Source organism: Bufo bufo, chromosome 3 (genome assembly GCF_905171765.1).
Source record: "Bufo bufo chromosome 3, aBufBuf1.1, whole genome shotgun sequence".
Lineage (NCBI taxonomy): Eukaryota > Metazoa > Chordata > Amphibia > Anura > Bufonidae > Bufo > Bufo bufo.
In genome coordinates, this window is record NC_053391.1 from 492,814,666 (window position 1) to 492,826,998 (window position 12,333).

General features: G+C 41.3%; 1 protein-coding gene across 1 annotated transcript in view; it reads right to left on the reverse strand.

Annotated features, from left to right (window-relative positions):
• Positions 1-11,257, reverse strand: part of GPC6 (glypican 6) — a 1,575,810-nt gene extending 1,564,553 nt beyond the window's left edge. Inside the window, exon 1 of the mRNA XM_040422335.1 lies at positions 11,119-11,257. Coding sequence (XP_040278269.1) covers positions 11,119-11,257 — 139 coding nt within the window. The remainder of the gene's footprint in view (positions 1-11,118) is intronic.
• Positions 11,258-12,333: the final 1,076 nt, after the last annotated feature.

Genomic DNA, 12,333 nt, shown 5'->3' on the forward strand with positions numbered 1-12,333 from the left:
TGGACCAGAAAATGCAGACATCAGAGGCTGTGCTGAGGACCTGAGTGGCGGGGAGCAGGAAAGTATGAACATTCAGCTGAGACAGGCTGCTGTCAATTGCTAAAATGTCATTATTCATGGAGAACCCCTTTGAGTTTGCAGTATTCCAAAAAATGCCAAAACAATGGAAATACAATTGTGTTCCAAATTAATCAACCCCCAATGCTGTAAAGGGTTTTAGGGAATTTAGTGTACATTTGTAATTGTGTTCAGAATGAAATCTTACAAGGACTTTTTAACCCCTTAAGGACTTGGCCATTTTATGCAAATCTGACCAGTGTCACTTTAAGTGCTGATAACTTTAAAACGCTATGACTTATCCAGGCCGTTCTGAGATTGTTTTTTCATCACATATTGTACTTCATGACACTGCTAAAATTGGGTCAAAAAAGTAAATTTTTTTACATAATAAAATACCATATTTACCAAAAAATTTTTAAAATTGGGTCAAATAATACATAGTAATACCCCCAAAAATTGTGATGACTTTACATTCCCCATATGACTACTTCATGTTTGTAGCATTTTGGGGATGATATTTTATTTTTTGGGGATGTTACAAGGCTAAGAAGCAAATCTTGAAATTTTTCAGAAATTTACAAAAACCCAATTTTTAGGGACCACTACAGGTCTGAAGTCACTTTGCGAGGCTTACATAATAGAAACCGCCCAAAAATGACCCCATTCTATAAACTACACCCCTCAAGGTATTCAAAACTGATTTTACAAACTTTGTTAACCCTTTAGGTGTTGCACAAGAGTTATTATAGGCAAATGGAGATGAAATTTGAGAATTTAATTTTTTTGCTTAATTTTCCATTTTAACCCATTTTTTCTACTAACAAAGCAAGGGTTAACAGCCAAACAAGACTGTATCTTTATTGCCCTGACTCTGCCGTTTGCAGAAACACCCCATATGTGGCCGTAAACTACTGTACGGGCACACAGTAGGGCGTAGAGGGAAAGGTGCGCCGTATGGTTTTTGGAAGCCAGATTTTGCTGGACTGGTTTTTTGACACCATTTCCCATTTGAAGCCCCCCTGATACACCCCTAGAGTAGAAACTCCATAAAAGTGACCCCATCTAAGAAACTACACCCCTCAAGGTATTCAAAACTGATTTTACAAACTTTGTTAACCCTTTAGGTGTTGCACAAGATTTAATGGAAAATAGAGATACAATTTCAAAATTTCACTTTTTTGGCAGATTTTTCATTTTAATATTTTTTTTCCAGTTACAAAGCAAGGGTTAACAGCCAAACAAAACTCATTATTTATGGTCCTGATTCTGTCGTTTACAGAAACACCCCATATGTGGTCGTAAACCGCTGTACGGGCACACGGCAGGGCGCAGAAGGAAAGGAATGCCATACGGTTTTTGGAAGGCAGATTTTGCTGGACTGGTTTTTTTGACACCATGTCCCATTTGAAGCCCCCCTGATGCACCCATAGAGTAGAAACTCCATAAAAGTGACCCCATCTAAGAAACTACACCCCTCAAGGTATTCAAAACTGATTTTACAAACTTTGTTAACCCTTTAGGTGTTGCACAAGATTTAATGGAAAATAGAGATACAATTTCAAAATTTCACTTTTTTGGCAGATTTTCCATTTTAATATTTTTTTTCCACCCCTAGAGTAGAAACTCCAAAAAAGTGACCCCATTTTAGAAACTACGGGATAGGGTGGCAGTTTTGTTGGTACTAGTTTAGGGTACACATGATTTTTGGTTACTCTATATTACACTTTTTTGTGCGGCAAGGTAACAAGAAATTGATTTTTTGGCACGTTTTTTTTTTGTTATTTACAACATTCATCTGACAGGTTAGATCATGTGGTACTTTTATAGAGCAGGTTGTCACGGACGTGGCGATACCTAATATGTATACAATTTATTTTATTTATGTAAGTTTTACACAATGATTTCATTTTTAAAACAAAAAAAATGTTTTAGTGTCTCCATAGTCTAAGAGCCATAGTTTTTTCAGTTTTTGGGCAATTATCTTAAGTAGGGTCTCATTTTTGCGGGATGAGATGACGGTTTGATTGGCACTATTTTGGGGTGCATATGACTTTTTGATCGCTTGCTATTACACTTTTTGTGACGTAAGATGACAAAAAAAGGCTTTTTTTACACCGTTTTTATTATTTTTTTTTGGGAAGTAAGGTGGGAAAAATTTCAATTTTCTCATAGTTTTTATTTTTTTATTTTTATGGTGTTCACCGTGTGGGGAAAGTAACATGACCGTTTTATAGATCAGGTCGTTACGGACGCGGCGATACCTAATATGTGTAGTGTATTTTTATTTTTTTATTCAGTGATAAATGTGTTTTTTTTTATCTTAACTTTTTTCACTTTTTTTTTACCCAGACCCACTTGGTTCTTGAAGATCCAGTGGGTCTGATATCTGTATAATACAGTACAGTACACTATATAGGGTGCTGTACTGTATTTTACTTACACTTTGTCTGAACAGATCTATGACTTTAGCATAGATCTGTTCAGCACCATGGACAGCAGGATGCCTGAGAAGGCGTCCTGTTGCCATGGGAACCTTCTCTGTCTGCTCAGTTGTAGCCACAACTGCGCAGACGAGGAAGGGTAAGGATGGGGCTGTCGGGGGCCTGTCTCCCTCTCCCATCGGGGGGCTGCAAAGGCACAGCAGCCCCCTGATGGGAGAGGGAGGGTGCTCCCTGAGCAGTTAACCTTTTCCGTACGGACCGCTGTATGGAAAGGGTTAAACGGCTGACATCGCATCACCGATGTCAGCCGTTTATACCAGGGTGTCAGCAACGATTATTCAAGGGGAGGCGGGCGGGGGATCACGATCCCGCCTGCCGCACCGCCCACCTCCCGCATCGCCTGCGACACCCCCCCTGCACCACCCGCCCACATAATATCATTCAGGGGTGCAGGGGGGGTTGATAAAACTTTATTTCGGGCATTTTAAAGTTTGATCCCCGCGGTCAGAGACCGCGGGGATCAGAATCGGCTAAAAGCGCAGCAAACCGCAGGTCTGAATTGACCCCCCCCCCCGGCGTTGTGACAGGATGCCGGCTGAATGATTTCAGCCGGCATCCCATTCGGATTAATCCCCGGGGCACCGCAATCTTATTTTAAACTCATGACGTACCGGTACGTCATGGGTCCTTAAGGACTCGGGAAACATGCCGTACCGGTACGTAATGCGTCCCTAAGGGGTTAAAGAACCAAATGCAACTAAAATGACATCAATTGTTTTTTTATACTGTAATAAAAAATTTTTTGGTGATTTCTACATTGACACAATTATTCAACCTCTTAAAGACTACCACTCTTAAGAACAGAGGTTCATTCAAGTGTTTTCGATCAGGTATTGAAAACACCTGTGGATGTCAAGGAGCAGCAATCAAGCATAATAAGCACTAATTAGGCAGATTTAAAAGGACTGTGATACTCAGCTCCTTCTAGACATTTACTGGTGTGTTTACAAACATGGTGAAGTCAAGAGAATGGTCCAGGAAGACAAGAGAAGAGGTGATTTCTCTTCACAGGAAGGGCAATGGCTATAAGAAGATTGCAAAGAGGTTAAACATATCAAGAGACACCATAGGAAGCATCATTCGCAAATTCAAGGCAAAGGGCACTGTTGAAACGCTACCTGGTCGTGGCAGAAAGAAGATGCTGTCTTCGAATGCTGTGCGCTACCTGAAGCGCAAAGTGGAGAAAAGTCTCCGTGTGACTGCTGAGGAACTGAAAAAAGATTTGTCAGAAGTGGGTACTGAAGTTTCAGCTCAGACAATAAGGTGCACACTGCGTAATGAAGGCCTCCATACCAGAACTCCCAGGCGCACCCCCTTGCTGTCTCCAAAGAATAAGAAGAGTCAACTGCAGTATGCCAAAAGTCATGTGGACAAACCACAAAAGTTTTGGGATAGTGTTCTGTGGACTGATGAAACAAAATTAGAACTGTTTGGGCCCATGGATCAACGCTATGTTGGAGGAGGAAGAACAAGGCCTATGAAGAAAAGAACACCTTGCCTACTGTGAAGCATGGTGGGGGGTCAATCATGCTTTGGGGCTGTTTTGCTTCTACAGGTACAGAGAAGCTTCAGCGTGTGCAAGGTACCATGAATTCTCTTCAGTACCAGGAGATATTGGATAAAAATGTGATGCAGTCCGTCACAAACCTGAGGCTTGGGAGACGTTGGACCTTTCAACAGGACAATGAACCCAAGCATACCTCCAAGTCCACTAGAGCATGGTTGCAGATTAAAGGCTGGAACATTTTGAAGTGGCCATCGCAGTCACCAGACTTAAATCCGATTGAGAACCTCTGGTGGGACTTAAAGAAAGCAGTTGCAGCGTGCAAGCCTACGAATGTGACTGAACTGGAGGCTTTTGCCCATGAAGAATGAGCGAAGATACCCGTAGATCGCTGCAAGACACTTGTGTCAAGCTATGCTTCACGTTTAAAAGCTGTTATAACTGGAAAAGGATGTTGTACTAAGTACTAAGATTGAATGTCACTTGGGGGTTGAATAAAACTGATAATGATGTGAGCACAGAAAAGACATTTGTGGTTATTTCATTATAAATGTTATGTTATATTTGTCTAACTTACAAGTGGCTCTTTGATTTAATTGTAAACAAGATGACTGAAATGATCAAAATCAATGTCAAACTGGCCAAAACACTCAATTTCAGTGGGGGTTGAATAATTTTGAAAACAACTGTAATTCCCTTACATTCAGTGCAGTCTCTAAATGTGACTTTGGATCAAGGTTTCACTGCAGGCACCCTAATCTCTTGTAACATAGTGCTGCTAGTTTTATTTGAAAATATATATTTTTTCACCAAGAGATGGATAAATGTTCCTAATTCAACTAACGGAATGTCACCAAATTACCAAATGAGCTATAGCATGTGTCAAAGAGAATACTGCGCTCTGTTGCCACGGATGCGACCACATCACCAGGGGGCATGGCTAGGAACCGCATCACTGGGGGAATGGCCGGTAGCACATCTCATCCGGTGCGGCCATGCCGCAGCCACAGACCACAGCGCTGGAGCCTGGACAGGTAAGTTGGTGGCACTCAAAGCCAGAGCAAAAAATGAATGGGGCCTCATTTATCAAAACTGTCTTTTAACAATGTATCATTTTACTATCACCTTTGAAAGTTGTGCAATCATTCACATTTTGTGGCAATTTTTTAATAAAGTGATGGATATTTTGAATATTTATGCAAAAATATACCTAATGTGTCCTAATATTTTGCTCTATTAAAACACTGGGTCGAATGCATAGGCAGTCCATGGGATCCACTAGATCAGCACATGTATCCCAGGTGCTATAGATATTACAAATAGTCTACGCATTATATACCTCCACTTTTAAACAAGGTATACCCAGAAGGACCAGAAATCCTATATGTAAGCCCACTACAGTCCAGTAGGTAATCTAATCTATTGCCCTATATTTCTCTATGTTTCCTATTTGTAATCCAGCCTTCTTCCTTGTTAGTGTAGATTTGATATGCATGAATATAGTTTTATCATTTATGTTTTGTTTGAAGCCTATCATGTCAAGTAAAGTAATTTGTTAAAGGACTACGTTACTATGTAAAGATCACTATACTCCCCAATGTACTACAATTTATTATACAGCTGAAATCACATGCAAACAAATGTGTTTGACATTTACTTGAATATTTCATTTGAAAGCCATTATTTCTTATACTGTATAGAGTTTTGTGTGGCATTTGTTCCCTACATGGTTCTATTTGCCCATGCCATTTACATAATATAAAGTACAAACTATGCATTATATATCACAGAAGTGCTTGGTTGTGGTGTAAAAATAGAGATGGGATTTGTATACAAAATTTATTTAGTAGCAGCTTTGTAGCAAAAACATATATATTTATATTATAGACATAAAGGCAATTTCTATGAGTCACTACATAAATAAGTATTCCTGACAAAAGGAACATTCCAAAAGGTATAATTTTAACTGGTTTTGAGAACAAATTATTTGGAGAAAAGATTATTGTCTGTAAAAAAAAAAAAAAAAAAAAATATACAAATTTGACTCATGCAGAAGACTATCATTGACCCAACTGCATCAGCCAGTGGCGTAGCATGGGGCGCCAAACTGCAGGGGGCAGAGTCGATTCTAGTAAAGCAGTTCACTGAAGGGCACAGGAGCCTATGGCTCGCGCCCCCGCCATTCAGCCTCATAGGCCTCAGGCCACAGTAGAATAGTGCAAGAGACCTCATGTGACGTCCTGCATATCTAATGACATGACGTGATGATGCAGTGCAAAAGGGCACGGTGTGACACCAAAACTCAGGCCATTGGCAGCGACAGAGAGGAACGCAGGTGAATATTTTTTTTTTTAATAATGGAAGTATGCTAAGGCAGGCAGTACTGGGGGCACAAGGTGCGAGGGGGAGCATTTTATATACTATGGAGGGGGAATTATATATATTAATAAAACAGAGGGAGCCATAATATACTATTAAGACAAAGGGGGAATTATATATATATTAATAAAACAGAGGGGGCCATGATATACTGTTAATACAAAGGGGGTTATTATATATCCTAATAATACAGAATTGGCTATTATAAATTCTAATAATGCAGATAGGGCCATTATATATTCGAAAAATACAGAGAGGGCCAATATATATTCTAATAATACAGAGGGATGATTATATATTCTAATAATACAGAAGGGGGCATTATATACAGAGGGGGGCATTATATACAGAGAAGAAATTATATAATCTAATAATACAGACGGGGCATGATGTATATGGGCACTATGGGGTGGGGGTGCATTATTTGTAGTGGCACAGGGGGCATTATAATACAGGGGGCACTGCAGTGGGGCTACTACAAGGGGCATTATAACTACTAGGGACAATATAGGGGTGCCTTATAGATCAGCTGAATTACTACTATGGGATCTATAGGGTGGCCCTATTACTGCTGCTAACATTATAGGGGGGCCTTTTTTCTACTGGGGACCTATAGGGCATTAATTATATTAGAGGTGCTGTGGGAGCATTATTATTGAGCACAATATGGAGGGCATTACTAATGGGGTTGCTATTGGGGTACTGTAGGAGGCACTATAAATATTAAGGGCAGTCTGGGAGCACTATTACTATAGGGAGGACTATCTGTATGGCACAGTTGTTTCTGCAGTAAAGTATATTGGGGCATTGGGGGGCACAGTATTGGTAGCAGCAAGATGACAATGTTTGGGTACAAGAAGGGGGAGGCTGATAGAAAAGTAAGGAATCTAAGATGTCTGTGTGTTAAAGTCTGCAGAAACGAGACACAGCTGAAAGAAATTACCAAGATAGTTTGATTTCCGAATGGAGAAGATGAGGAAAGAGAACATCTACCTCAGAGGAGACATCACTGGATGTAAGAGGTATGTGGTGCCGTATTCTTCTGTGTGTTTCATAGAAATGTATGTAATGTCCATCCAAAGAGGACCTTTCATGGGTCCGGACTTTGTTAACTAAGTAGCAGGACATGTAGAGCGGCGCCCAGGGATCTCCCTGCACTTACTATTATATCTGGTCGCCGCTCCATTCGCCCACTGTGGCCCCCGGTATAATCTCCATGTATGCTAATTACTACTATCGGAACACCAGGGAGGAGACATCAGCTTTTCTCCCTGGGCGTTCCTTCTCCCTGGCTGTAGCGCTGTCCATTCGCAGTGTAGAGTGTCATAGCCAGGGAGAAGGTGAGTTTTTTTTTCCTCCATGGCTGTGACTGGTGTCACGATCCGCATGCAACTGCCCACGTCCATCACACGTTCGTGGAGAGGCCTTATCTGTAGTTTTATATAGGATTGCAGGTAGCCAAAAAGGGGCATGTTCACAGGTTAGAGGGGGTGCAATACTTGGCTTGCCCTAGGCGCTGACAACACCACTGGCTTCAGCTGGTAAGGAGCCAGTTTAGAGCCACAGTAGGTTTAACACAGACCATATTATATATCTTTTACTTTAAGAGTCTTTCTGTGATGCCTAAGAAGATATCCACTAATGTGTTTGTGTGTTGGGATGGAAAACTAAAATACATAAAGGCAAATTTACTACTTTCACTGTGTACTTTCACACTAGCGTTGTTAGAATCCGGCAGGCAGTTCCAGCAAGCCGTGTACAAACGGAGAGCTTTTTTTTCCGGATCCGTTAGGCGGATCCGGTGATATACCGGATCTGTCTCATCTGATATCATCCGGAATAACGGATCCGGTATTTACATTTTTTCAAAGATCAAAAGCCCGGGGCATGCACAGACCGGAAACCAGATCTGGAGATGCAGCAATTTCCAGAACACTTGGTACCGGATCCGGCATTAATACATCTCTATGAAAATTAATGCTGGATCTGGCAAGTGCGGTATTGTTCCGGGATTTTGCCTGGAAAAATTTTTGTTTGGTCAAATACTGTACAAGGGATGGAACGGAAGACATCCTGATGCATACTGAACGGATTGCTTTCCATTCAGAATGTATTAGGACAAAACTGATGCATTTTTTTCCGGTATTGAGCCCCTTTACCGGATTTCAATATCGGAAAAGAATAACGCTAGTTTTCAACTATAATTTAAGCCAGCCGTCTTCTGTACAGTTTGATAAATTTATCAGGCTGGGGTGGCCCCGAACAGCCAGTTAAGCCCTTCCTATTTCCTGAAAAGTGCAGTGAGTGTTGAAAAAACTCAAACTTGCACAAAAAATTGCAACTTTTGTATGCATTCCCACTTCCCTCCGAATGGCTTCTTAAAACTCAATGCGTTTGTGTTACTTTTATGATAGTTCTCAGAATCAAGGGGATTATTGCTCATTTGAGGATACTGAGCAGAACCATGAAGATCATTTCTTGTTAGCCCTGACACTAAATGTAGCTAGTGTATGCATTCTAATAGACTTCCAACTTTTACATAGTTCCATTTACTGCTATTACCAGGGTATTCTTACATATTTCTTATTTTTCATAATTCATATGATTTAAGCAGAAGACAGAGGGCTCATTTGTGTGTCTTGCTTTGAAGATCCTTATTTGCTGGTAAAATTGCTGCATTCACTACAAGGTTGGTTCACCACATCACAACATATGGATCCATTGAGCTATGAAAACTTACCTGCTGGGTATCGCTTGGATTTGAAGTTTTAGCATATTGATGACATATGGTAATATTTTCTGATTGGACAGGTCTAACAACTGGATCCCTCATTCTACCATAAAAGAAAGGTACTAAAGCACTTTCAGCACTTTGCTAGGACCACTCCAAAGCATGACGCAAGCCCCAAGAGTCCTGGTTATTCATAATCTCCCGCTCTCTCACCCATCTGCTGATGATTGGCAGTTCTCTCCTAGAGAGAAAGGGAGAAAACTAGGTAGAAGCCGGTCAGTCATCAGCAGGTGGGCAGGAGAGCAGGAATTCATGAATAACCATGACTCTTCTCAGGTAGAATTGACTCTTTTCAAGGTCTGTGCTGCAATGATTGTGATGCTGGTTCTCGGCAACCACTTACTTTAGGCTGATGTGTGACACACTACAGAAATCAGCATTTCTGTCAGTACTTTATACTGCCCTCAGTGAGGTCCGCATAAAGTTGATGACAGGTTCCCTTTAAGGCCCTATTTGTCAGTTGGTGTCTCATCAGTGCTGGTACCTATGCCATTTGAATGCAGGCATCATCCAACAAGGTGGCTGATACTAATTTCTTTGCAATAATTAGTCTATTATGCTTTACGTGTATGTACAGGCCCTGGAAATCTCGTACCAGCTGACAGCGTAGACACAATGGGGCAGGTTTAGCAAAACTGCTGGAGAGGAAAAATGGCTTAGTTGCCCATAACAACCAATCAGAGTCCACCTCTCATTTTTCAAAGGAGCTCTGAGAAATGAAAGATTGAATCTTATTGGTTGCGTTGGGCAACTAAACCAGTTTTCCTTTCCACCAGTTTTGATAAATCTCCCCCAATATATTTGAAATAACAGTAATCTGAAGCTGGGCAACAGTTTTCATTTGGCGACGTATATGCTGATTAGCTGAACTCAGTACTGCTCATAATTTACGGTATGGTTTATATAACACAATAGTTTTATGAAGGGAGGATTATTGGAATCAAATCTGTGTTCTTTCTACAAGGTACTTTGTCTGCCACATATATGCACAGTAGTAAGGGCTTTCTGGAAATCACATCCACATTTCAGCAACTCCAAGTTTATCCTAATTACTGAAAGAGTGCACAGCAGCTCTCCGAAGTGCAATTCAGCACTATCTGGAGATGAGCACACACAAAGCAAATACATTAGGGAAACCCAACCAGGAGCCTTTGACCAGTGATATGAGACAGCAGCCTATGCCACTCAGTATGTCTGTCTGGCTTCTGTCAGTGTGCAAAGTGGTGTCTTACTTAGTTTAAACCTTTATGGCGGTATAGTTAACTTTTCAGATTTATACTGTATCAATACATATACGTTATTCTATTCTGCGGCGACATCAATAGCCATAGCAGCCAGGTAGTAAAGTCGGTTACACTAGGTTCATTCTTGAGAAACACAAAAGATCGTAACTAAAATAGATCAAATTAGGTTTCTAGTCAAAACGCCCCAGACTATTTGCCCATTGGAAAGCACTGTATCATTTTGATAGGTTCCATCCCAGTCTATTTCCAGTAGGTGTCTACCAAGCTTCAGCACTGACATCAAAGAGGAGCACAGCAACTCAGATGGCATGCAGGATTGCACCCTGAGCCAATAATACACAATGCATGCTCCTAATGGAGTCATTTCATGTCAGTTACAACTATACTGAGATGTGTCCACAGCCTTCTGTCACTTATCTATGGTAAATGTGTGGAATAGACTTCTCAATACCCATAAAGACTGCATGTCAAAGTGCATTCAAAGCAGATGCAAACCTGTATCTGACAGAAACAATGCCAAATTAACACTGGGATGCCCTTAAAGGACATGCTGAATAGAGAATAACAAGGGTTAAAGATTTCAAAAGTAGACCGAGAAAATACAAGCCCAGCAGTGGGACCAGTGAGCCGAGAGCTTACCTGCTATCTCCTGGTAGGGGACATTGGCCAGGCTGAAGCCCTTAGCATTATATGCCTGCCTGACCTCATTGCAGCTCCCAGCTTTCACATCAGCCCCAGTACAAAATGACAGTAGCATAGGTCCCCAGATCCAAAGCATGGTGGAAGATCTAATAATCCAAGATTAGGAAGTCCCCAAATATCCCGTCTTCTTCCCAGTTCCTTATTGGCGTTTGAAGAGAAATAAATGTCATCCAACCCCACAGACCCTAGAAGTGCAGCTGAGAGAAGTGCAGGACCCTTCACAAATGGCAGAAAACTTTTCATTGACAGCAGCAGCAGTATCCTTGTGAATGGAGCAGCCTGGGTGTAGAATGCTGCAGGGACCCCAGGCTCCTATGCACTATGTGCTGGACAGGTGACCTGCCTGGACTGGATCTTCTGCTCTCCAGATGTCACACTGTGCAGAGTGCATGCAGCTCTGCTCTACACAAGCTCCCTGACCCAGCTGCCAGCAGAAATGCTGGAGACACAGTGAGACGTGCTGCACATTGCATTGCCTCAATCTAGGAACAAGGCTGATAGGGAAATGTGGAGTGGAGTCAGCACACGCTGTATAATTGCCCAGCATGCTCCTCTATAGGCTGCAATCATCCCAGTGATGAGCTAAAGAATAGCAACTTGTGGGTTTCTATCATAATCAATGTACATTTCTATACAAGTCCATTTGCTTCTCATTCTGATCAAAATATATACATTGTGCATTTCCTAAATTTCACTCTTGATTCAATAATCTTACTTTGCCTGCATTTGTCCTGGAGCATCGCCTGGTTTATGTGCAATAGTCTGCAGGCAGAAAGGATACAACTATTAGAAAACAATGTCACCACCATTCACAGGATTAACTCTGGTAACTTTAGGTACCAAGGAGCCCTGGTTAGCCCAGATTCCCTCCATGAGATTCAGCTTGCAGACAAATAGCAACTTAAGTGATTTCTTATTTGTCTTGCAGTGATGTGCCTCAGAATGCACTATTAAAATACTGAATGTCTCACTGTATATTACTGATAGCTGCTGCTTCCTTCCTTCTGCTATATAAAAGACTCCAAAATGAGCAGCTCCCAGAGTGCATTGGACTGCAATATTGGTTTTCTTCCTGTTGTAGGAGTGTGTGATCTATGTCTGCTATTCAAAGAGCTCCGAAGGTAGTTAAGAGGGAGCAAAACAAAAATACAG